The 27,116-nt window shown below is 43.6% G+C and overlaps 1 protein-coding gene across 2 annotated transcripts in view; it reads left to right on the forward strand.

Moving 5' to 3' along the window:
* The window catches only part of robo1 (roundabout, axon guidance receptor, homolog 1 (Drosophila)), a 159,601-nt gene that overhangs the window by 23,794 nt on the left and 108,691 nt on the right, over nucleotides 1-27,116 (forward strand). Inside the window, exon 1 of one of the 2 annotated variants that reach the window (XM_041940054.1) lies at nucleotides 9,157-9,930. The exons of the other annotated variant lie outside the window; for it this stretch is intronic. Within the exon in view, the coding sequence (XP_041795988.1) occupies nucleotides 9,873-9,930 (58 nt within the window). The 5' untranslated portion in view covers nucleotides 9,157-9,872. Of the gene's footprint in view, nucleotides 1-9,156; nucleotides 9,931-27,116 lie in introns of those variants that run through there. 2 annotated transcript variants of the gene reach the window in all.

Raw genomic sequence — 27,116 nt, forward strand, 5'->3', positions numbered from 1 at the left:
TGCATAGGCCTCGTGCATTCAAAAATAGATTCTGATGATCTGCTTGCATTTCAAAGCACTTTGTTGTTCCTGTCATGAATTGTAGAAGAGTAACTAAATTTTAGTAAAGCAACAATAATGTAAATACCAAGCCCTCCAAAACAGCGTGGCACATTTAGGCACAGAGATCACGATCCCCACGTGACTTTGTCCCATACCCAGTCTTCAGAAAAGCCATGACTGTGACACTGCTCCCGAAGAGCTGCATCAGTAAAGTATTCTGGGTCATCAGCAAGAAGTTTGCAATATTGTTTTGGCTTATAGGCCCAGCAAGCAACTTTCATACAAATGCATCGGGTGCCATCTGGAACAGTGTCCAATCAGGGCAACAAACCAGTGTGTGCCATATTTTCTTAGCTTAGTAGCATCCACAACTGCTCTGAAACATACAGCTACGACTGGTATCATGTTAGCTGCATACGACAGCTGTAGCTTCCCGCTGGAGTGTGCTGGAGAGCTTGTGTAAGGCGTGCTTCACTGTCGAATTTTAGCCACAACTTCATCAGACAAAGAGTTTGTCATTTCTGCAAAAGAGAGTCAGAGTGTTAAGAGCATAATCTAATCACTTCAAGTGTGAAGTGTTCCAAAACCTCGGTCTGTTTCCCAGTCCTGCATTTTCAGGGCTGCACTCTACCGGTCTACCGGCATATCCAGCTCAGATTGCTCTGGACTGATTTGAGTGTATACTCTCGATACAGTCCTGCTCATTTATATGCTGTTCTATTGTTTACAGCACACATATACATCATGTGTTTTGATTTTAACTTGTTAAAATTGAAGCAAGCACATAATTCACTGGAGTTGCTGGTAATGTACAGTACTTTGACAGCTACTGTACTTCCCTTGTAAACCTTTTGTAATTGACCCACCCTAAGCAGCGTCTCTGCTGTGTTGTTCAGCCATCTTTGTGAGCAAACACACACCTCACTGACAGCCCTGTGCACTCCTCCCTGCGGAAATGACTCCAATAACTGTCTGCCATGACTGACAGCTTGACGATCTGTAAAATCATTGCTGGCTTTATTAGTGGAGATATGATTCATGCATAGTCATGCTGCACATGAGGTATTAAGCTTGCATCTCGGAGGCTCTGCGGAGACTCAGCAGTGCGACTGTGTCTCAGCAGGGCTCAGCGTCTGTGTGAGGGAGCAGAATATCGTGAGATGGGGCTGCAGGGGGCTGTAAATCTGAGCAGCACCTGCTCCCTGGACTCCGGCGCGTGGTGTGAGGTCAGCAGCGCCAAATATCCCATCGATCATATTTATTACGTTCATCACGGTGCTAGTTTGTTTTGGCAGCTGATCGCACCAGGCAAAGAGAAAGAAAGAATAGGCTTTTTATTTGAGGGACGGGGAATTCTTGGAGCATGAGCAGCGTCTTTGCATTTTTCTCTGCTCGGGGTCTTCAGAGAGAGATCAGTCACCGATGCTGGCTCTAAGTCCCCATCGAAACCACAACTTCTGCACAATGATATTTTAAGTACAGTTCTGGAAAGTTTCTGAGAGGAATAACTTTGAGAAAAAAAATATTAATGTCCCATCAGTTCTCAGCTCTGTGGGAGTTTGGTTTTGCAGTTGAGGTTTGTTGGAATATTGAAAGAACAATTTGTGTTTTTACTTATTTGATTCATTTCTTTTCAAGAATATGAAATAAAACATGTAGGAAACCAAATTATTTGAAACTGGAATGTTTATCTAGCCCATAAAACCTTCACAAAGTATTTCGATATGGGCACTAACTGACTTTTTAGCCACAGTAGCAGTGTGGCTCTTGATATGGCAACGTCTGTCTGTCTGTCGGTCAGTCGGTCCACCAATTTGGCCCAGACTGAAATATCTCAGCAACTACTGGATGGATTGCCCTGAAATTGTGTGTAGATATTCATGAAGCCAACTGACTTTTGTGGTCTTCTGACTCCAGTGAATGGAATGAACTGCATTTATAAAGCGCTTTTCTAGTCTTACGGACCACTCAAAGCGCTTTGCAACACGAGACAGCATTCGCCCATTCACACACACACATTCAGACACCGGTGGCACGCTGCCACCTGCTCATCACGAGCAATAACCATTCACAGATGTGGATGGCTGCTCCGCCTCCTGAGCCACAGGCAGGTAGACTTTGTGATTTTGAGCCCCGACAGCTATTGAATGGATTGTCAAGAATTTGGCAAACACATTCATTCCCCCTCAGGATGAATTTGATCCCTTAACTTTTCCTCTTGTGCCACCACCAGGTCTAGTTCTTCATTTATACACTTTATTTATTACTAAATACCTGAAAACTAATCACATCTTCATCAGTCTCAGCTGCCAGCATGCTAGCATGCTAACCCACTAAACTAAGATGGTTTGTGATTATTTGATCATCTATAATGATGCTCTTCCTCCTTTAGTCTGGAGTATATTAATAGTTTTACTTGTTTGCAACATTAAAATAAAAGTTAATTGTATAGTTTACGCTGGCGACGATGTCCTGAATGAGTAAACAGTTCTCTTCAATTGAACACAAGACCAAGAAAAGTCAGTCTAAACGAGGAGCCTTTTCAAAGCCAAACCTTTACAGCTAAAGCTCACATACAGCATATAATGCATCTGCTTTGGATAAATTAGAAATAATTCAGAGATTTGACCAGGAAACAGTTGTTTTCAGTGAAATAATGGTCTGATTATTGCTGAGCTCTTGGTCAGGATCTTGCCGTGCATCCCGCTGCCATCTGATTGGCTGAGGTCCAGCGGTGATAAGAACAAAGGAATCTCTTGGCTCAGTTACCCTGAGCCCCACTGTCACTTATTAAAGCTCTCCTGTCTCTAAACCAATTAAGTCAATTAAGCATGAAACACAATGCTGCTTGTTTCTGCCTCCATGCATTTCTATGAGGGAAGGAGTGAGACGCAGGTCACCCAACAAATGAGAGGAAGAGCAATTCAAGGACAGTCAGAGACGCTTTAATATTGTCTAATTGTGATTAAATCTTCTTGTTATGATTGTGCAGCCACTCATGGAAATGCACAAATTGAATACTGTAACGCTGAAGTGCTGCAAAGTAATCTTAATGTTGGGTACATGTTACTGGCATAATAAACTTCAGATCTTTCCATACAGACCAGCATCTCACAGGAGGAGAGTTTGAACACAAGCCACTGAGAAGCGTTTTTTTTTTTCTGACAACAGAAGTGCAGAATATTCACGCTGACTTCCTGAACGTCTGCTGCAGCAAATATTCCAGCGTCTGACTGTATTTTGATGTCGCTGCCAGTATGTTATGTGATAGCTGGGTTATTTTAATCAGCCTCCACAGGCCATGTCGAGGCTGACGCTAAACAGATGCTAATGTGAGGCCCATTAAAAGACACGGGGAAAGAGGGATTCAGTGTGCGCAGGCAAGCGGAAAAGCAACAGCCTGTTTATCGCCTCACTCTGCTTTGTGCTGCAAACCTCGCCGCGGCATCCTGTGAAGCTTCCCCCTCTTTCTTTCTCCTCAGTGCCCCCCCGCCCCCCCTCCTCCCCGCCTCACATTTCTTGCAGCAGCGTCATGCATGGGGGCATTCCTTGAACAGAAACAGATTTGTTTAGTTCTCCGTCATTTTCTTTCGCCGGACCCCTGTCTTTTTTTTTATCATGTCTGAAAGCTGAACAGAGAGGCTATAGTGAGAAGAAGAATGTTCTCACTCTTCTGTTTGTGTTTTGTCACACTCTGCTTTGCATCTTACTTGCTTTGTATCGCCTAGCCCTTTCTCTACTCTCTGGCAATCTCTCAATATAATAGTGACAAGAGACATTTTTAGTCTTGTCCAGTTTTTTGATAGACTTTTTGGCTTGTTTCTGAGGTTCATCTCAGCGGGTTAACTGTATTTATTCTGGGATGGGGCCCAGAATGATACATTCTTGGGCTCTCGTGTGGAGCTGAAGGGCCAGAATATTGTCCACAGTGGACAGATGGGGGGGAAATGGCCTGACAATCACTGACATTTCTGTCCGAGACGTTCCAGAAATATGACAAGGCTGCACTTAGTGCTTCACTTTCAGTCTGTGCTGATATGTGTCAGGTCTATGCTTGGTTTTAGTTTGTCAGGCCAGCTGTGATTTGAGTTTAACTCAGTCTTTTGGCCCATAGCTAGATTTAAGACAAATGTCAAATACTGATGGCATGTTCATTACCCTTAAGTTCATTAACCTTAACTATGTTGTTCATACTTTTCAAGTCAAACATAGATTTGTTATGATGGCAGGAGCTTGTGCAGTTAGTTGTGGCACGGTCTGTGCTTCTGGAGCCTCACCCCTCCCTCGGCAACCAATCAGAAATGATGGGTTGCCTCTCTTAGCAGTGACACAGTAACACCAATATGACCTAGCTTCCTCAGGAGTTCAGGTCGTCTCTCCTCTCCTCCTTCACATCGCTTCTCGTCTCTCGCCCCTTCCTCTCAGCCGTTGTCGGTCCCATGCTAGCTATCTGTCACGCCACCTGAAAATCATCTCATTCTCAAGAGTGCCATGACAGAGCAGGCAGCCTTCTCCTCCTCGCACGCCCACTGCATGACGAGGCAGTCTCCATTTAACGTGATACATCCTGCAGATTCCAGCGACCACACATATCCATCACGCAACAGTTGCTTCTTGCAGGAAGTTTTGAAAATGAGAGATTTCCATATGTTGCAAGAGGCTGGATAAATGTTGGCTCTGTGTAGTAAATGCAATTCCATCTGTTTACACTCCTCTATTTTAAGCCTTTGGTCCTCCACTGAGGTTCGTGAGCAGAACAGAACGGACGAACGCTTTAAAATGAAAAAGCCAGAGTTTTATACAGATTCCTATTGTACACAGCTTCAGATCTGTTTGTGAGCATAGAACAGCCCTGATAGTCTTGCCCTTTCTTGTCAGAGGACGTTGCACTCCTGACCGATTCACTCATCCTAGATGCTGCCTCTGATTTGCAATGGGTTGCTTGTTTAACTGGATCATAGCCCAAAACCTGAAGCAGGACAAAGTTACCCTGCAGCTATTTACTGATTGTCTTGGAAGACGTTAAAGGAGCCCAATCAAAGGCGGCCCTTTCACCTCATGTTATTTGTGTTTATCTTTTGAAAACACCTTGGAGATGTGCTGCCCATTGCCAACTCACAGAGACTACAAATATGAATCGCTGTCTTATAAAAAGAGAAGCAGCACAATGAATAAATAAAAGGATGGCTCCTCAAGGACAAGACATGAATGATAAAAGGCAGTAGTGAATGTGAGGCGGGTGAAGTATGGTAACCATCCAGCTAAAGTGTCTGTGAAGGGAGCTCAGACATACTGTACCCGACTGCCACGTTCTGTCCAAGGTGACTCCAGCTGCAACTTTGACAAGTTTCTGTTTACTTCCTAACATATTCAGGAGGCAGAACTTAAGCCTGTGGAGTGTGAAATTCCAAAATTCGTCACTTTTTTCTGAGGATAGAGAAGTGTTCCTACTTTCCGTCTATTGGGAAAGAGTGTTTTGTTTGCTTCTCAACAGGGAGCATCTTTTCAAAGGGGAAAGGTTTTGTTTTATGCCATCTTGTTTGGTGTGCTGGTGAGATGGGAATGAAAGCCATTAAATAGCCTTAGTTCGGGAAAAGGGAATGCAAGCTCCTTCCCTTCACCCCGCCTGTGTGTGTCACCCCATCACCTCTGTGCTGAGGGGGCCTAGGTTTTGTGAGGAGTCCAGCACAGCTGAAAAGGGGCACAGCATGCAGCCTACAGGAACCCCCGTCCCGCCGCATGCATAGAAACATCATAAGAAAAGACGGAACGTCCACAAACTCCTTTTGAATATTAAAAGGAGAATTATCACAGATCAAAACGCCGGGAAGATGAGAGGCAGTCTCGCCATTGAGCGATTAGACGGCGAGATGGAGAGGGGAGTGAACTTCACCATGCACATTGTATACAGAGCTGCCCTCATTAAGATCCCATCGTACTCTGGGGGGAAACATTGTCACTGGATTTAGGAGACTGGCCAAGACTGCAGGGGTTTATGTATTTGGCAGATCTCAAGAGAAGCAGCATGAAGGACTCATGGTGGGAAGTGCGGCGATGTTTGCAGTTTGTTGGTGTTTCAAGAGGATCTCTGGGCTGATTTTTTTACTATTTACCACTTTTGAAGGAATACCAAACTGCAGCCATTGAAGTAGCAAGTTTGCGGGTTAGTTATATGCACTTCTGCTGGCTGTGGGTCGTCCACGCACGTCACCATGCAGGTTGTGTGTTTGCTGGTGTTGCTGTTTGCCATGCTGGTCATGCTGGGAGTTCCTAAAGACCATAAGGGTCCACACAGGGCCCATCGCCGCGCTGGGTTACAGAAGTCTCACTGGTGCAAACGGCTGCCTAAAACTTTTGGATTACACCAAAACCATCAGACTTTGAGGCACTCCCACAACAAACCACACAAATGTAACCACGTCTCTCACAGTAAGTAGAAAAAGTGCTTTATTACGTAAGTGGCATCCAAAAAATAATGACTCATCAAATCTTTGACATGCAAAGTTGTTTTGGTTCTCTTGAGTGGTTATTAAAGCTTATTAAGGCCTTTGAGCGCTTTGCAGTCCAGGGAAGTTTGTTTCATCCTTTTGTACCCTGTGTATTCTTGGCTGCGGTGTTAAAAGCTCTCTGCCATCACAGCCCTGACAATATGTCATTTTTCCTGCCTCTGCTGGTCTGATCAAGCTTGCAAGGGAGGAGAGAGAGAGGACAGAGGAGCCTCCCTGTTCATGGAGCTCGGTCGCCATAACTTGCACATGCTGTGGGATTTTTTTTCTTTTTTTGTCAACCACAGAGGGAGGATGAAACCGAACCTGAATACAACATGTTTTGATGCAACATTAAACTATGAAAATGTGGTGATACAGGTGGGGCCATGTGCAGAGTTCAAAGAGTAGCTCGAGCACGTACATCCTTTTTTGGGTGGGAAGTTCTTTCAATTTGCATGTAATGGGAAAAAAGAGATGAGAGCTCTGCAAGTGATCTGTTGTAACAGTGTCTGTTTTGTGCGACACTGTTTCATTTTTGCATTTTTTTTTCTTTGCTGTGCTACATCAAAAAATATGAAATCCTCACATTCTCTTGTAGCAATTAAGCCTACCCAGACTACCTCCTTTCCTAGTGGGTCTAAGTGAGGACTTGGCTGATAATTGCTTCTATGTTACAGTTCCCCGCTGCTGGCTAGAGGAAATTTTACTGTTCAATTGGTGGTATTCAGCTGAACAGCCACTTTATAGATCCAGGTCTGTAAAAGCTTTCAGGAAAACAGGACACATGAGGACTGAGTGGGAATGGAGTGTGTAAAACTGTAATATAATGCACACACGGATGAATGAGAAATAAAAACGTGCTCAGAGGTGAGAGACAGGCTTTTGTCTGAATATGTCAGCCGGGTAGCAGTCAGAATGATGAAGGGTCTCAAAGTGGTGCATAGAGATGTACAAAGGTCACTGAAGAGGTAGAAAAATTCAGATTGCACATCTTGTGAAGCAAATAGAAGAATGAATTGTTCCTCATTTGTTAATGACTGTGGTTAAAATGCCTATATTTGTATATCCACTGTACAATGTGCTAAATGGAGTGTTGCTGTCATCCTGTTGAAAAAGATTTGCTTATGAGGGATATTTATGGTGTTTATTTCAGTCTGATAAAGATGCAGATTGTATTGAAACATTAGTCCTTGCATCTAAAAAAAAAGTAATTAAAGAATCACATGAGCTCAAGTTTGAGGAAGTGGAGTAGAATGGGTTCAGCACAGGCTAGTTCGGCTCAAACTGTGTTTTGACACACTCTGAAAACCTCTGGGCTTGATGGCTGAAAGTGTCACTAACACTTCAGCTGTCAAACCATATGTAGTGCCCCCTGATGAGAACAGGTCTTCTCAGTTCAGACAGCCATCACTGGAGGGCGCTGTTTGGTTACAAATGCTCAGCCAGGCGCTCTGAGCTGAGCTGAACTGTGGAAATGTAAAAGTCTTTCAGCTGTTCTTATTAGTCATTCAGGTTTTCCCCACACTTCCGATCTTTTTATGCAAGATAACTTGCACAGTTATAAATTATACTCGCCAGATCTAATACTCTGTGTCTAAAGTCGGTTGTGCTCAGAGGTTCAAAGAAATGGCAGGAGGCTATAGGATAAATTTATCACACCATAGCAGAGAAAGCCGGGTTCATTGAAGTCAGAACTGGGGAAAAAAGAGATGAGAAACACATTTTTATGTGGGTGAGTCCCGAGTTTATGTCACATCGGGGAAAATGTTAAATTAGGAACATGGATCAGCAGATAAATTGTCAAACCAGATTTGAATTAACCATATGCAGTCACAGAGCACTGACTGCATCAACTCTGGGTTGTTTTCTTTGGATTCATATTTGCACATTATACAGCATATATATCATATTATAGGCCTATATGCCATCTGCTGTTTTTGTTGTTATGAATGAAGTTCTCAGTATAATATAGACTGTGAAGACCTGTATGTAGTCTACAGGAAGAGGTTTTCCATCTAAAACAAAGTGTTGTGTGGAATGAAAATGGTACACTTATACAATATCTCATGTTTGTATAGTTTGATGACTCTTATCCTGTAATACATTCCAGAATGATAAAAATATGACTTAATAGCACATTTAGTTTGTAATATTGAAATATTAATGGAGTATGAAACCACAGCAGACAAAATAAAACCTTTAAGTAGCCTATTTTTAACTATTATATAATAACTATTGAGTTCCGAAAACATACTGTGAAGTCCCTGTAGGAATATCACTGGAGTAGGCTGTTACATTTGTTTTTAGTCATGAACCACACAAAGAATAAAAACAACATGTCCGAGGAGTTTTAGGAGCTTTCTCTTATTATTGGCCACAGTTGCAGAAAACCCAGTGCAGTCTGCTTGTGCGCGCTGTGGATGTGCGCTGCTCGGTGGGATCCAGGCGGGAAGAGGTTAAATTTCTTCTCTGGGAAACATTGTCGGGTCTATGGAGGGGGTAGGAGCTCGCATACCAATTGACGAGGCACTCCGCTTTCCTTGAATGAAATGCTGTGAATATGAATCCGTATTCGGCCCCTCTCGCCTGAGCTTCGGGGTCTGCGCGGATCAATCGGAGTTGCGGCAGAGGCGCACCGGCGGAAAAGTGATGGAAAAGTTGCACTGATCTCGTGTCTGGATCCGGCGGATGAGGGAGGACGGGACCGAGTCGCAAAGTTTCCGATCTCAAGTGACAGATTCAAAATCGGACTGAAATAATGTGACTGCTGGGACAGAGCCTCTCAGCGTGGACGACAGCGAGCGCTCGCGTTATTTTACGCACTTTCCCCTCAACTTTCAGTCACAGTGGATTTATTATTTTGTCCCCCTCTTTTTTGCACAAAGGAGCTGAATGATTTGAATGAGATCGCCTGACTGTTGTGAGCGCACGGCTGCAACGGGATGAATTCAAAGAAAGGCTAGAGCTGATCCAATTCTCTGCTCTATTCCAGCTCAGTTTCAACACATGCGATCATTCAGTTCAGCTCAACTACTGAAACAGAGCATGTGTTGAAATTGCGTGCTGTTTGGAACTGTTTTATATTATTTTTTTTCCCATCTTTTGAACCCTTCTTCTCATCCATAACAAGAAGGCAAAGCGAGCTCTTGATAAACTGCTCTCGGACTGTTATGACATTTTGGGTTTTTGTGACTCACAAACCAAAATCTGGGTGTCACATTTTTTAAACTCTGGATTCTGAGATTTTGTTTTGCAGTTTGACATGAAGGAGCGGATGCCTAGATTGCTTTTTGAATAATTTGGATTACACAAGAACATTTCTCATAAGAGAGACGTTGAATTATGTCTCCAACTTCTATTGGATTTGTATTTCTGTTAGGAATTCTCCATGTGTGCTCAGGTAAGTCGGTTATTCAGCAGAAGTTTGTCAGCAGTGGTCTTTTATTTGAGCTGCACAAGTTGAATTTTGAAAGAAAAAAGAAAAGTCAGAGGAGAAGAAAAATTTACACTAAGTTTTCCTCTTTAATTATTTGTGAGGCTACAGAGCTTTTACAGTTATTCAGTTAGACTACAGTGCATTTAAAATCTTTCAATACTGTATTGTAATGTAGATGCCTTCTTCCAAGTCAAATGTGGACCCAAACTTTCCCAGCCAGAAGAAAGCACTTTCTGAACACTGAGACTTTTGTCCAGCAGCCAGTGTGTTTCAGGCCTTGGTCTGATGTGTGTCAGAGGCTCATCTCTGCTGCGTTTAGAGCTCCATGCTTTGAAATAATGATCATTCAGATGACCGAAAGCTCTCTCAGGGCAAAGGGGTTGCCAAACTTTTAAGAGCTGAGCACACACAAAGTGCCGAAGCCATGTGGGATGAGCGCAGAGAGCAGCTATCATCCTTCATGCAGACAGCAGGAGCCCCTATGGACACCATGTTTCCATGTATGTCGCGATTCTGCTCACGGGCGACTCTTACTGCTGAGTGCAATATTTTGTTGGTGTTTTTAAAATGAAAATCTGCAGCATCTCAAATAACTTCCCCCATGTCGTTTTCCACTGAGTGTTTGTCTTGTTTCAATTCAGCTTTTCAGCCATTTGTGCTGTTTCTGTGGAGCTAAAACAGCTTGCTTTCAGTTGTCTTTGTCTTCTTGTCTTCTCCCTTATTATCTTACACATTATTCCTCCTCACCCAGCTCGTGGATGTCTCTATAGAGCCTCTGTACCATTATAGCTGGGCTTTTCCAGGTCAGTTGCTTCTGAGTTATGAGGAAGCAAATGCCTGCCACCCCATTATGAGACATTAGGAAAAGTGCATCCTGAATGGGAGCTAGTGGAGCATTTTGCACAAAATCTCTTCAGATGAAAGAACTGTTTGATACCAACATTTATAAAGTAGATTATTTAGTTATATGATACTTCTAGCAAACCTGCTGTACCAGAGTAAGAACAGTGGCGTCCAGGCCCTCTACTACTCTGATAGCTCCAACACACCTACATTATATAATTACCTAAGTAATAGTGTAATCGTTTTCAAGTTTAAACCTGAAAAGCCATTAGGGCCTGCCTGTCTAAACTCTTGGACTGCTCCAAAATCTGTTTTCAGAAGTGAAGTCTGTCTACATGAGTATAAATGCAAGGGATCTCAATCATCCTCAGACTAAAAGGTCTTAATTCTGTGTCTGGTGGCCGTGTTCATCCAGTCCTGAGTCGGTGTCTTTGTGCAGAGTTTCATCATCCACATTCAAATGTTAATCGTGCTTCCTGATTGGTTTCCTGAATCGGGCCTTTGTTTTCTGTAGAGAGGCAGAGGTGCGGTGATGGGGAAAGCCTGTGACACCACAGTCGTTTTGAGGAAACGCTGTAGCACCTAAACAGGAAGTAGGGTCAGAGGTGAGCGTTTAGAGCTAGGTGGTGGCTCCATCTGCTCCACCCTCGGCCAGATCCCGAGCCTGGGCTGAGCCACTAATGGTCCTGTCCTGTGAGAAAGACTGGCAGACACAAGGGTTTCCAATTACGCCTAGCTGTGGGGATGTTTTCTGGGGTGAGGCGTGAGAATATGGCCTGCTAATAAGAGATGGACTGGACAGCAGATACTCAAAGGATTGGTCTCGGATTAGACACTAGTGTCAGGAAAATTGGATTACACGCCACTTGCCAGGAAAAGATTTCATATTTGCTGCTAATTGGTGGGCTAACAACTTCATTCCAGTGTAGGGAAGGTATCAGATCTCTTAAGTAAACTCTTGATGGTATTTAGTAACATCTGCGAGGATAATATCAAGGTTATTTTCACATTACTGGCATAGTTGCAAGAAAGTATTTTTATATTACTTATATGTGTGAAATAGCTGGAGAGAGATGAGATGACCTTTGTCCCTGTCAAACTAGTGGTGACTTGCGTATTGCTGCCTTGCCCTGTCTGAAGGTTGTAAATTGATACCTTCATCTATCATGCCTAACCCTGTTATCAGGTGATCTGTCCTCCTGCTGTACACTAAATGGTTGTTATCTCTCCTCCAACTGCTCGTCAGACCTTATACTCACCTCAGAGGTACCATTTAGATGAGGGCAAGAGGTGACTATACTCCTCACACTCAAAATGACACTCTGGAATACTTTGTGGAGATAAGGGCTCTGGGACAATATGCTTATCTCCCAATTCAGTACTAATATGATATGCAGGTGCCTACTGGATATGTATTGCCATTCTTTAAGATTGTGATTCTAGAAGTATTGCAATCTGATATTCAGGTTTCACAGTTTATTACGATTTATTTTGATTTTTGTTTGCCTTTTTTGACACAATGGGAAAAAGTTGAATCACACATTTCTAGAGACTTTATCTTGAGTCATATTTCTAAAAAACATGCACATCACATATCATTCGGTCTCTCTGATTCGTCATTGCGTTACTGCTTAGAAAAGGGTTAAAAAAATACTTTTTGAAGTAAACTGCTACATTCAGCGGTTCCTGCTAGTGCCATAAGAAAATAATAAATAAAATGAGATGTTAGGCCAAAATGAATACTCTGAAAACTGCATGAAGCACAAATGTAGATAGATAGATAAGACTTAATTAATCTCACAATGGAGAAATTCACTCTTACAGAAGCTCTTCAGAACACAAATGTCTTTAAATCTTAAATAAACATCCCTCACATGTGAAACTAAAGTTAAAATCTTTGAACTGACTGCATATAAAAGTGGTAATTTAATGAGGTGGCTGTGTATTTAAATCCATTGGGAATTTTGAGTTTTGACCCTTTGGGGTTGTTTGAGTTTTGACCCTTTGAGGCTGCTGTAGCTGGTCTAGTATTCGAGCTTCAGACTAGCATATTGAGTTAGCAATGTGAAGTCAGCAGCTATTGTCACAGAGGAAATACATGCCTGTAAGTAAGCATGAGCACACATGGTTTATGTTTAGCATGTAAAGTAATATGGAACGTTTGTTAAGATAATATCGCGATGCTAATTTCCGCTAGCATGGTAATGGTAATTCCCATTGTAAGTTAGCATCGAGCTAACGGACTGAGCGCTAGCTATTTATATATATATATATAAAATGATTCAGGAATTAAAAAAAAGAATCATGATACTGAAGTGAATCAATTTTTAGCCCAATCCTGATACATAGCAAGAGGCAGGATCTTATTTGAAGGCAAATGTCAGACTTCTGTGTTAAAAATGTACATCCATATTGTTGCTAATTTTTTGGGTGGTTATATTGAGGGCTAGCAGTGTGAGTATGTAGCATTGCTGATAAAAATATGGGCTGTGGGAGTGCTGCCATGGTAATCAGCCCCAGCCTCAGCAGCACCTAGCCGTTGAGGTCTTGACAAATTGACTCGTAAGTGCTGATAAATTGCAGAGCCCTTCCACCTCCTACATCATGATGATCTGACAGGACACAGCAGGCTCCAGGGCCAATTAATGACCAGAGACCACAGGTGAGACCCATCTCTGTCTGCTGTCTTCTTACGATCACCTTTCACACAGCCTGAAAACATACTCATTAAAGATGGCCTTTTCCCTTCACCGTCTCTCACAGTTACCTGCTTCTGTTTTTTAATCAGTTTTGTGAAGTTGTGTTCTGGTTTTCCAAGTAGCCCAGAAGTAATGTTGTCTTTTAGTCTGACCCTCTGAACTGATGCTGTGTGAGTGCAGTACAGGAACAGGAAAGCGTCTGCTGTGTCGCCTCTTTCCTGAAGGTGACAAAAAATCTCACACCTGTTTGAGGTGACGATCCCCATAAAGCTATATCTCTATAACTTCCACTAATACACATTAATCTGATCCTAATCCAAATCAAGCAGGGTTTTACACCCTAAGATCCAGGATTAGGCAGACTTTGGCTTAGCGAAGCCGCATGGAGGAATGTGGGAGGGCAGCCCATGTCCTCTTCCTGTTCCTGAGAACTGAAGTCATTAATGACTGACTGACTATATAAACATTTCAAAGCAGTTTGTTTGAGGGCAGATAATTAGGCAGTGACTCTTAATGATCTGCTTTCCCCAAACTGCTCTTCCTTTAATGACCTAAAAGCACTGCTTAATTGGATTAATTAGCAAATCCATCTGACGTCAATAGTTTGTAATTCGCCGTGGCTGCAGCTTGGCTGATACGCATGTCTGCACGGAGAATCTGAGGATTTAGAAAATTTTGTAGAACTGGAGATACATCCCAATGCCCAGTGTGTCAACCTCTCGGTATTTCAAATTTCTCGGGCATTAGCTGCTATGTCTCACTAGGCTTCAGTTCAGACAGTCAGAACTTCTGCCTAGAGCTTGCTGATAATGTTGGCATGACTTATTTAGCAAGCATCACTTTGTCTGTCAAATTGTCCATCAGTATAAGCTCTAAAAACGTAAAGCCAGACAGAGTTAAGCCGTCTACACTAAGAATACTGTGGAACATAACTTCATATAAGCTTTTTAGTCTGGAGCCGGCTGATACTAGAAAGCAGCAGGCGTGTCCAGGATATTGGACTCGTGGGTCGGTCAGTATAGTAAATGCATCTTGTTCTGTCAGTTGACGTGGAGGACAAACATTCCCTGATGAGAGTTATAAATGGTTTGTCCTTAAAGGATGAAAGGTGTAGTCTGGTTCAGAAATGAATTCCCACAGCTTTGCTTCCTGTTAAAGAGGATGCAAAAATTTTTGTTTTTATTTAAGTGTATCGCGGACGCAGTAATGTGTGAGTGAAATACGTAGAGCTTTCCACATTTAATTCCTCATTGAATATGAGTGTTTACTTGATCTAGCATCAACGTGGATTAGTTTCCCCGTGACTCCACTAATAAAGACGTGAGCGAGAAGGAAAGACGGAGAGGTGGGAGGGTGTTTGTCTATGTGTGGGGTGGCGAAAGGGGGCTTAAGGAATCTCTTCATCCTCTTACCCATCCCCCGCATTTTTTTTTTTGTTTTGGCCCAATTTTTTAAGACTTGCCTTTTTTGTGGCTGGTCAGTGCAGCGCCTTTCTTAAATAAAGCAGGCCGCCACGCAGAAAAAGCCTGTGGGGATGGGGAGGCTGCATTGTGTCGCCTTCACGGGGCGATTGTAAGGTATGGAGGAGGGGAAGCGAATGGTTCACGAGGGATTGAGGGTGTGTGAGGAGTGTGTGAGGGGGGGTGCGGCTGCACAAAGGCTACCCCGGGGTGTGGAAGGGGGGATGGAGGGGGAAGAGCGGAGGACGAAGGGGAGGACGGAGCAGTCAAACATGCCATGATACACCAGCTCTGGGAATACGCTTGATCTGTGCTCGCATTGCATATTCTTACTGGTCCCTCATGGCAGAGAATGTGCTGATTAGGGTGATAGTGGTGGAAAACTGGGAGGCAAGGACGCTGGTGTTGTGGTTTATTTTTTCCTTTTGAAGGTGGACATCTGGGGAGAGGTGAGGTTGAGTTTTAGAAGTGCTGAGTAAATAAATGATTGGTGCAAAGCTTCAGCGTGGCATTGAGGGTTTGGTTTGTTTTACTACGGCCGACATCCCCCATGTATCTGAATTCTGCGTACTCAGGAACTCCCAGTGGGCTCGCTCTGGGCCTGGCGTTCGCTGTGGTGGAGAAGCCATGCTACCATGGGGTGCTCTGCCTTGTGCATTTTGAAAAGGCTCAGACCTCCCCTCCCTTTCATTTTCTCCACTGGGGAGACTGGGAGGTGGCATTGAGGACAGCCTTTCCCCAGTATCCTTCTTTTCTTTCTCACTCGCCGAGCTCAGGCCTCCTCCCAGCCTCTGTGACCATTCTATTACCCTCTCATTGCAAGGCCTGGATACACTTTTGAAATGCTAAACCTCTCTTTCGTTTTAACTGACAGGGGAAAATACCATTAAAGAGGCTGAGAGGAATAGATTAAATTAGCAGTTAAAAGAGAGACTGCTAATTAGTTGATTAATGTCTTTGGATCCTCCCCCTCATAGCTATACTGTCGTATTTAAGATTCCCTCTGGTGACAAGTCTCTCCCTCCCTATCAAACATTAATTCCTGTTTATTTTAAATTTGAAACATTTTTTTTAATCCACACAGTGCAATTGATGCATTAGCAGATTTATGTTCACAAGACACTCTCATCCTGATGCTTCATCAGCAACTTTCTGTGAGTTCCTGGGGGCTAATTCTGTCACACAAAGGCTGATAAAAGTAGGAGGGGTGCGCTCTATTTAAGAGGAAGTGCTGGAAAACATAATTAATGAGAAGGTGACCTTGAAATTCACTATTATAGGACCGCTTTTGGAGCCGCTCCCACCATTCAGCTGTAACCATGGTGAAGAGGATTCAAACAACTGGGTGAATTTCCAACATGTAAATACAAAGTCGCTCTGAGTTGGGGAGATTAACTCTAATCCTGATCTATTATCAGGCTTACCCACTTTCTGCAAATTGGTGACATTCTCCTTAACTCTGATGTCACCGTTGAAATGAACACAATAATCCCAAACAGTTTTTTGCTGTAGATAATGTACATGCTGCTGCTTCTCATTGAAAAAAGTGCAAACACCGTCGAACCCTTTGAACAGGAATGATACTTTTGACTTCCGCTGAAAGCTTTGGGATTTAAAACTACGCTTTTCAATTTGGAAAAAACTTTCACCACCATTCCGGTCTCCTTTCACGGTACAATCCTCCCTCTCCTGCAGTCACTCTCTCTCCCTCCCACGTCCCCTTCTCTTAGCTTATACAATGAAAGCTCTAATTGAATAACAATTGTCGTCACGGGGTGCGAGACAGGTTCTTCAAGCTTTAAGCACAAGATTGCTTTTGCATTTGGCTGCACGTCTGTCACCAAGTCTTAATCGGAAAGCTTCATAGTTCAAACTATTAGAAGTGCACTTTAGGTTTTAGAGCCTCACATCTATTTCCCTACATGCACTTGGCTTCAGTAATCTCACCTTTTTTAACTCAGAAGGCATTGTTGCAAAATGTCTGAAAGAGCTGTGTGATAAATGCTGTCCTACTTGACTGTTGTGATTCTTCCTGACGTTCAGTGCTGACAGCCGGTGTTTATCCTTCACTCATTATGTCCCCTATTCAGAGCGGGCTGTTTAATTATTTCTCCACCTCTGCTCAATGCTTTAATGATAATGATGGGCAACCTTTCGGCATCTTGAAGTGTATTTGGCTTTCTGGGTAACCAAAACAAGAATTATTCAATTTTTTTTTTAACTCTTTGAGTTTGATTGAGCTGCCTCCTTTCTTTGCGTTTGCTTTTAATTCAGACATCCATTACATACATGGGCTTTGTATTTGCACTCATGTTCTATTTGTCTCTTTTATTATGACAGGGCAGACTACAGCCTTGTCGATAGGTACTAATAAAGCATAAATGATGGATATAAAGTGTTATCTATAAAACCCGTCTCTTTATTGGCCGCCTCACTGTTTATCACTTTTTGAGATGATGTGTCGATCGAGTGGAAAGACAAAGAGATTTCCTCGGAGTGGTTATTTCCACTTACGGAACAGTTTGAAATGCTGTTGGTGATAGGGATATTTTGTCGCTTGCATTTGTCATCACAGCTGTCTTGCGCGGATCTGATTTCACCCTCCCCCTCCGTATCCAACTCCGGAAGCTGACAGGTCTTCTTTTTTTCAGATGTCTGACAGTATTTCTGCTGTCAGGTGTAGGAAGCAGACAGATGGGAATGAAGGAACTGGGATACATTTATGATCAAGTCATTTTTAGCTATCGCATGAAAAGAAAACAGTCCTTGGTTAGATACACTGTGTACCTGGACAGTTGGTGTGTGTTTTGAGTAGAGGACGTGGTAAGTGGGTCCTGGAAGGCAGACAGGCCAGTGAGCAGTTGTCTGCAGAAGGAAATTTAATTTTAATGCCAGACTGGGCACAGTCTCCCCTCTATGGACGTCTAGAAAAAGGCTTCCTGGCAGACTTCGCCCCTTCATTAATTTTGACCAAATATTTACTGTGCATCACATGGCATGCCTTACATCCCACTCTCATTTTTCCAGGCCAGGTTTTGAACAGTTTGGGGCGATTTGTGTTCCATTTGGCTGGACCCGGGCCATGCCCCACTCAGCAGGCCCATGCTGGTGTCTCTGGGATCTTGCCACATGAGAAACTGGCTCCACGGAGTCTTAACCTACGCTATGCCTCTGGGAGCCACGTTTCACTTTAATAATACCCTGTATCCACCGCTACACTCTATGAACCACTGTCACATATACAGTATGCATGCACATGCACAAGCTTTCACACATTGACAGCCCAGTGCTATGTGCTCCGTGCTTACCCTTTTAACCTAAAGGGTACTGAATGGAAATGTGCCAAGTTTCTGCACTCAGACATTACCGTTGCGCCCTCGCCTGAATGCTGTAACTGAAATTCCCTTTCAACACCCAGCTGTCTGAGATTTGCTTTAGAATGCGTTTGGCCGAACATTTAGAATAGCCTACATAAGGTCATCAGCTCTGCTCACAGGGACTGTAATATAACACCGGTCCAACAGTAGGCCTGTATCAGCCGCTGCCATCAACTAAATAACATTTAAAAAGCATTAGGTGCTTTTTGGCCGTGCCTGCCCCGATTCACTTTGGCATCTCTTCAGAGCTGTTCTTTTTCTTGGCAGCGAGCCCAAATGCCATACTCCCTGTGGCTGGGCTGTGCCAGCTGAGTGTGCTGGTCCTTCTTCCCCCTCACTGCTTGCCAGCCCCTCCCCAGCCTCCCCAACTCTCTGCCACCTATCCCACTCCTCTCATGGCTGGTCGCAGAACAGAAACACTGCAGCAAGTCCAGAGAGTGACCTTGGGAAGAGCAGACCACCACACCATATTGTTAATGGACACAAAACTGAGCAGACAGCAGATTTTAAATTAAATTAAGCAGGCTGTTTTGTTTACATTAACCCAGCCGTGGTGTTCCCACTCCTCTGCAATCACTGCATAATAATGCGTGCAATAGAGCCATACCTATCCGCTTGTGTTAAAAGCATCTTTATAATCTCTGCTTTTAACTATATATTTGTTTTTCAAAATACTTAACAAATTGTTTTGCTGAAATCTAATTTATTAATCTCTTGAGGATGTCAAGTCAGGCAGCTCATGCAAGAAGAAGTCAGCAGTGAGACACCCGCTGTCCCCTGTTAGGAAATAAATGTACCAGCATATTCAATTACCCCTGCTTCTCGTATCCTGCTGCTGCACGCTGCTTTGATGTATCACTGAGAACGCACTGGTCAAACCTCATTAAAAACAGGCAATGCTGGAAAACAAAAACAAAAAGTAATTGCCCACTCGCGCTCCCTTGTGCTTCTTTTTTCCATAATCCCCCCTGTACTAAACTTGAGTGTACTGCATGCAGAAGCTTCCAAATAGAGGGTCTGAGCCTGGCACATTTTAATTACACCTCTTTTCCTGGGATCTCTGCTCTGCTGAAGGAATGACATCCTCAACACCGCCGTTTCTGTCATGAGAAGCGTGGGCCCGATCTTCTTCCTGGGTCATCACTTTGAATATGCAGGGTCAACTTCAGGAGTCTGCAAGTCTGCTCCAAGTCCCACACAGACGTGCGCTGTGTGAACGGATTGATAGATAGATGCTAGACAGACTGACACGCACACATAAAGACTGCTTGCGTTCTCCCTGCTCTGTTCAGCCCATCTGCCTGCACGGTCTCCAGAGCCAATTTGACAGGCAGCTTCCTAACAAGCATTCCAGTCTCTTCCACTACAGGTTTCCTCCTTGTGTCAGTGAATGGATATAATAAAGCATAGGAACTGCGTTTATCCTGCAGGAATGAATTCTGCCCTCATGACCTTCTGCAGAGTTTGACAGCTTTTATTTGTGTCTAATGACGCTCACTGGAGCAGCTTGGCATCAGGAGGAGCTACAACTCATCCACAATTGTGTCCCCTGGGTTTCTGTTGGAAATTCATTATTGTATAGTATATTCTCCGCTTGTCGTGTCTTTTCACAGTTACTCCCTGTTGTTATGTTGCTGGCAATTTATGTGAAACTACTATGGATATTTAAATCATGAGAGGAAAGCTGTGTGTTATTAATGAACAAACCACCCGTCTATATGGAGTTTCCATTCATGCCTTTCATCCATGAGCTTACGTAAAAAGCAAAGAGCTTTTAAAGACAGAAGAAACAAAGATATCCTTGTTGTCCTCAGTTGATTTAAGAGGTGTTTCGTGAGCATCAACACTCCTTTATCATACTGGTGCTCATGCCTGGTGCTTTCCAAATGTGTCACGCCCATTTGGGACAAGCCTGGAGCAGAAGTGGAAATACTGCTCCTATTGTCATAACTCCAGATGGGGGCCCCAGAGCAGGATGGACCCCAGCCTCCCAAAGGAGTGCTCTGCTGGGGCTGTCTCACCCCGGGCCTGGCCTGCATTACCAGGGGAGAGCCGGGGATGTGTTCCCCAGCTGACACAGCCAGGATCGGGGTTGGTGCTCCAGGCCAAGGGGGGCTTTGTTGGATCCCATACTGATGAGCAACTGTGATTATACCGCAACCTGTGGCCCTAAGCAAAGGAGGGAGTGCTGCTTGATTTTGGTATCATCAGCAGATTCATCACCCCTTTATTGTATCTGACAAATGAATATCAAAGGCAGCAACAGTAATAATGTGACATTCACAGATCTTAATAGTCTACAAGTCCCCTTTTACAAAACTTGAAACCTGGAGCAAGTGTTGCGGTTTAAAAGTCATTGGTCTTTCACCAAAGGTACATTTCCTGTGTATCAGACATTCCTGGTTGTTTGAAATTAGTAATGATTAGATAAACTGTGCTGGGATTGCTGCAGTCTGTGAACTGTTTCTGATTGCTTCCTTAACTTTGTTCAATGTCTTGGCCTTGATGATAACAAAGGAGCTTTGTGTCATGTTTGCATTACAGTCTGCAGAAGCCTTATTACACTCACTACTATCAATAGGAGCATTGTAATCATCTGTGAGCGTGTAGGCTTAGTTTCTATAACAGCAAATACCGCTAAACAATCAAATATTGTAGTGTTGGGTTGCAGTGTTGTGTATAAACTCTCGGGTAGTGTGTTTCAAGTTTGCTTTGATTGAAAAAGCACAAAATTGGATGATGGTACTATTTTTTGGAAACCGATCTGTTCTCAAGTGCTGCTGTAGCTTCAGCGAGGTAACCGTACCCCGTTCTGTTTGGTAAACGGAGACAAAGAGATGAGGAAAGAAAGAGGCCATAAAGATATCCATCATCCCCCTCCTTCTCCCCACCTCTGGGTCCCCACACACACTCACACACAGGCCTCTAATCCTGCCTCTTAGGAGTGTAAGTGATAGCCTTGTGTAACATTAAAAACAGGTCTGATCTGATGCAACTGGCAAAGTCATTCATGCGCCGCATTCCACGGTGGGATCCTGATGTGGAAACGGTAAAAGATTCAGTTTCACTTTGCTGTTAATGTCATCTGATCAGGAGGAGTACGGTACCTTGCCTTTTCTCTGTCCCCTCTGTTTCTCCCTCTTATCTCTGCCCTCTCGCTCCGTTATCTGCTCTAATTCAACAGAAAAGGGTGCCTTTTCTTTTGCTTTCAGTCATTTACTGGCCGGCACCGTCCCGAACAGGCGTGGCTCCAGTCTCCGCCTGGCTACCCCAAGGGACACACCCTCTGCTCTTATCTCTGCCATAAATCCCTCTTAAGTCCCCTAATCACAGATTAATGGCACTGTAGATAGGGAGTGCCCTACTGTGCTTGGTCTTCCTTATCGCAGGCAAATATTCCATATCTCTTTCTTTGCTCAGCTGGACATCTGATATGTGGCATAATGATATGGCTCAAGCTCCTGCAACACCTCTCAATTCTACCACCTGTCTTCATGAGATTCTGCGACCTTGAGTATCTTTATGGGGCAAACTGAAGTTTACCACGATATTGCTTATATAATCACATGCACTTCAATCTAGACTGGGATCATTTGTTTTATCTTTCAGGGAAGTAGACACATTATCTTGCCTCCCTACATCAGGGGGGCCTCTGCAGGCCTGAGTCACCTCACTGTCCCTCTCCCCTGTGAGTTCTCCAGGGTAAAGGGCAGGTGCCTGGCTCCTCTCCTGCACCTCACACTCTGCCAACATAGAAGCCATGGAAAAGAGCCGTGAGAGACGGAGGCACATTTATTTGTTAAGCTAGGAAAATCACTGGACCTGAACTTATTACCTCAGCTAGGTGATTGTTTTTGTCTGTTTTTTGCCCTGCCTTTCTGCTTCTCTGCATCTTTATGCAGAGTGATTAGTAATAAAAATGCAGCTCACTTGATGTTGCCTGTGGGGCTACATGAGCTTTTAATTGCAAAGGGCAAACGTGCTGTGTTTAAGGAACGACCCTGCCTCTGATAGAGTTGACCCTGTCTGGGTTTTTCCTGTCCCGAGGCTGCTCGGAGTCTAGGTTGCTGTTTCAGGGTCGTCATCTATGCTTTCAGTCAGAGTAGTTAGATCGATCGCTTCCTCCTGGACATATGAGCTTTGTATCACCACAAACTAGATTTTTGTTGTAGTTGACGTCCTGGCCATTTACACTGAATGTTCTCAGTGAAATTCTCCCATTAGAAACTCTGGGAGTCATTATGTAATTATACACAATTGATAGTGAAGCTCTTGTAGTATCAATAGTCTCGATAGCCAGTAATGGTGCCAAGGGGAGGTATTGGATAAGTGTGTCCTAAGTATTTGTGGCGAGGGAAGAGGATTTACTTTGTTTTCTATCCATTTATTGTCATAGTCCATTATGGTATTCCTGGCAATGGTTTTACAGCGAGAGAGACAGAGCAGGAGCATGCATATGTGCAGACAAAAAAAGTTCTTTGATCACAAAATGTAATGTAGCTCTGTATAATTCTCAGGTTCATCAGTGAAGTGAATGAATTACACTGCAGACTGGTAACAAATGACTCTCAGCTCAGCGTTCATATGAACAAGTGGTTGAATGCACAGTGGAGTGGAGTGAAACAGTGCATTGGCCATCAAGTTTGCTGTCTGCAAAACTAAATCATCCTGCCCATTTCAATTAATATGGAAACCATCAATGTCAATGTCAACCATCAATGTCACCTAATATTAAGTATGACATGAGTTTCTGTCAATCAATAGGTGTGCCCCGCTCAATAGGCGACATTATGTTCTGGTATATTTGCATGATAGGTAGCAGTCTATCTCTTATGCACATTATTTTTCTATCAGATTGAGGAACCAAGCTTATCTCGTCCAATATAGATTCACAGTTCATCAGCTCATGTTGCAGGGTGAAAATCAAGTATCGCCCGAAGACACAGATGAATCAATATGAAGCTGGTAGCAAAAATGTTAATATACAGTCAGTGTATGTCGGCTGACCTAGCGGACAGCCGAATGACCTTGAATTCTTGAGAACCACGACACATCTCCGGCTCATGCCCAGTCTATTAATGGAATACCAAGGAGGGCAAATTACCGAGGAGGTCTTCATGAATGCTAGGATGCATAGGGAAACTGTGTGCATGTGGGTCGGTGTCTGGGTCTGTACCCTTGCGGTGGCTGTGTGGATGGATCTGAGGCTGTTCAGTTCAGTGTGCTCGTTGCTGTTGGGCTCTTATGGTTTGTTGTTTATTACTGAGATCGCTTTTGGCAGTGAGAGAAAAGTCACAGAGAATTGTAGGTTTTCTTAATTACCTCCACAGCAAGCAAAGGTTCCCTCAAGCAGAGTTTAACTTTGTGTTTGTGTGTGAGTAAATGAGAAAAAAGAGACACAGAGCGCTCCAGCTAGTGAGAGGGTTATGGGAGAAGGAGAATCTTGCCTCAGGCTCCAATCGATCAGATCCTTGCAGTAGAAGTCCCAGCTTCCCTTTGGTGAGGCGGTGTATTGCGTTAGCTCATCTCACATTTTCTGTCTTGGAGCAAAGAAGGGGGGAAGAGGGGGATAGAAAATAGGAGTGAGGGCGGTTGAAAGCAGCAGAGGAGAAGGAAGGGCAGCGCTTTGAAATAAAGGCAGGGTTAGACGACTCAGAGCGAAGCACGAAAGAGACTCTGAACAGCTTGGTTCAGAGTGCCAACTCTGCTCCCCTCTCGTTTCTGTCATAGATTTGGTTTCCAGCGCGCGCTGTAGGGAAGGAGTGAAGGTAGCTCGCTGGCCATTTTCTAAAAGCGTGCACCTGTAGAGCGGGGCATGGCGGCGTTTGTGCCATGACAGAATAATCCTCTACGCCGCCTGTGTCTTTTTCCCCTGATGAGGGGTAATGGAGCTGAAGTAACGTGGGTCACTCAAATGGGCTGTGGGGATCCGACACACACACACACACACGCACACACATGCACATAATGAATTCTATCAGGGACGAGGAAAGCATAATATCATTGTGTAAGTGATACATGCTCGTACCCACTCGCTGCTCAAAACAAACACACCCTTCTAGCAATCACACAACACTGATTAGATTTCTCTATGACCTGCTGAATATTTATTCACCAGCTTATTTTGTACCAGCTTCCATGTAACAGGATGCTGTAACCTACTGTATGTTGTATTCTCAGCCTCCATCTTAATCATGCAGATGTGGTGTAATCATCTACAGTAAACAGCCGCTGATCAAACACAGCACTGCCGGCTGCACAGCTCTCCTCGCAGTGGGCCGCATCTAAATAGTTAATGGTTCCCCCATAAAACCCCGAACTTCAGACCATTTCAAATTAGAGAGGAGCTATCTAAATCAGGAAGGGAACAGGCAGAGCAGATAGCGGCGCAGCTCTTCAAAGTCCTCTTTAATAAAACATATTAGCCTGCCTTGTCTGGTGGAGGGCGGTGGTAGCGGTGCAGTTGCTGTGGTGGTAATGGGCCTGCGTATGCTCACATCGTGAGGAGTGTTAGCTCAGCTCTGTGCTCCACTGTGCTGCCCGACCAAAGGGCTGGTCCTCGTTAGCATATGGTCTGTAGGTTCAAAAGCTTATGACGGGAGCAGGTTACAAATGGGGGTTAATTAGCCTCGTAGTGGTTCGGGCAGCCAGGAAGCACAGATATGTATTTTTTTATAAACATTATTCAGCATCAGATAGCAGACGAATTCTTTCTTGCTAAAGGCTTTATATGCCGCTCTCTTTAATTCTCCATCTGTTTCTGTCTGTCTTTTAGAAATGCTTTAATCTCAACAGATATGTTTTGATGCCCACGGAGTGAATGACATGCAGGACTGAAACAGTTGCAGAATTACAGGGATTTCTGTCTGAGACTTTGTCTTATTTGTCTTGTTGCCACTAAATGGTTATTCATCAACTGAGCATCAGGTTTAGTCTGTTCGCAACAAATAGAGTGGTTGTTAGTCGACTGGCAAATTTTGAATGCAGGGGTCTCTGGCATAAAATCCATTGCACTGCATCTGTCATATTGCACCAATTTAAGCGCAGAATCTAATTTAATTAGTCTCACCAATAGGCTTTCTGAAAGTGTTTGTGTGACAGAATAACCAGTAGCGTTTCTTATTGTTGCTCATTAAGTAGCTTTTTTTTTGCAGCCATACACAACCGCTGCAGTTTGTGACCATTAGTTTGAGAAAACAAATGTGCAGCATATAAACACAAAACTGTGTCCCAGAAGAGGAGCTTACACAGAGTCTCAAGGGAAAACCCTGTGTTTGCTTTGGATTCATGCAAGAACAACAGGTGAAGAAGATGCACGACAAGAGTCAAACCCTCTGATGTGAGAAAGTCAAAAACTCTGCCCTGTCATAAATGTTTAGCAATGACTTGAATAGACTTATGATCATGATGTCCTTCACTGGGTTACTGGATTAATTATATTTAATTCACCGTACTACACATTTGCACTGAAGTGATTAATCTTTCCACTGAGCTGTCAATGATTATGCTGACTTTACCTAAAAGATACAGCGACCACAAGAAGTTGCCTTCTCAGCACCAGATTTCCAGGGCAATGGGGGGATGGGTGGAGGGCAGAGAAACGAGGCAGTGTGGCAAGTTCACGGGATGCTGGGTAAATTAATTGCAGGCCTCTGCCTCCAATTAGACCCGACTCTCTTTAATTGGTGCTGAATGGGATCCAAAGGCCCTATCCTGGGAGATATGACGAGTTAAGAAAAACTCTCTCTTTCTCTTACAAAGACACACACACACACACACACACACACATCCACAATGTGTGTAGGCACACAATGCATTCACAAGTCCCACCCTTCAGAAATTAACAACAGGAAGCTAATTTGCATGTAAAGCAGGTTTGATAGCCACAGCTGACTGGTCAGAAAGAGCAATGGTAATGGCCTGAGATAGCACTGAGGTGTTAACCCCCTTGGCACTGCTGTTGGCACTGCTGTTGGCTGCTCTGTCTTTCTTCAGTGGTGCAATCTTTGCTCCGTCTTTGTCACTGAGATGTGCAGTGCATCTATATCTTATCTGCTATCTCTTCATTTCCTGTTACCTTAAAGGTGTGTCATACTCTTGCTTACTGTTGCCTTCTTTTTCTCCTTTTTTGCTCTTTGATCTAAGAAATGACAGAGCCACAGAGCTGGAGCAGTGCTAAGCTTTGCTAAAGGAGCTGTTACTGTAATTAAAGGGTGACTTTGCTCACAGGCTGGTAGTTTATTTGGTCTTCAATGCTTGCAGCAGTACCTCTTATTGCACTGCTGCAAAAAAAATCTGTTTCTCGACATCCAGATAATTTTGTCTGTATGTTAATGTGACACATATATCAGAATGTTCTTCGGAGGAGTGAAGACGCACACTCGTGGTGCATCATTATTCATAAGTCTATATAATACATTACTCATCTCAACAAGTTGAGCATTGTGAAAAGCACAAAAAGGCACGATGGCTTGACATTCTTACCTTACAATCAATAATTAGAACATAAACATAAATGTATATGTGGAAGTCTAAAGGAAATGTAATGGAAATGTTTAGACATTCATGCACTCAGTGTCCAAGGATTAGACAGGAACAGACAGAATAAGATGGCCTGAATTTCTCGGATTGTCCTGTAACATGCTGTTTTTATACCAGTTGAAGATAATGTGCAACTCACCCCAACTCCCTGACCTTGCAGTCCTCATTGTGTATAAAACACTAACGTCTCCAATGTTTGGGACTCATTTACTGCCCCCATTCATTTGACT

Source organism: Chelmon rostratus, chromosome 7, assembly GCF_017976325.1.
Source record: "Chelmon rostratus isolate fCheRos1 chromosome 7, fCheRos1.pri, whole genome shotgun sequence".
Classification (NCBI taxonomy): domain Eukaryota; kingdom Metazoa; phylum Chordata; class Actinopteri; order Chaetodontiformes; family Chaetodontidae; genus Chelmon; species Chelmon rostratus.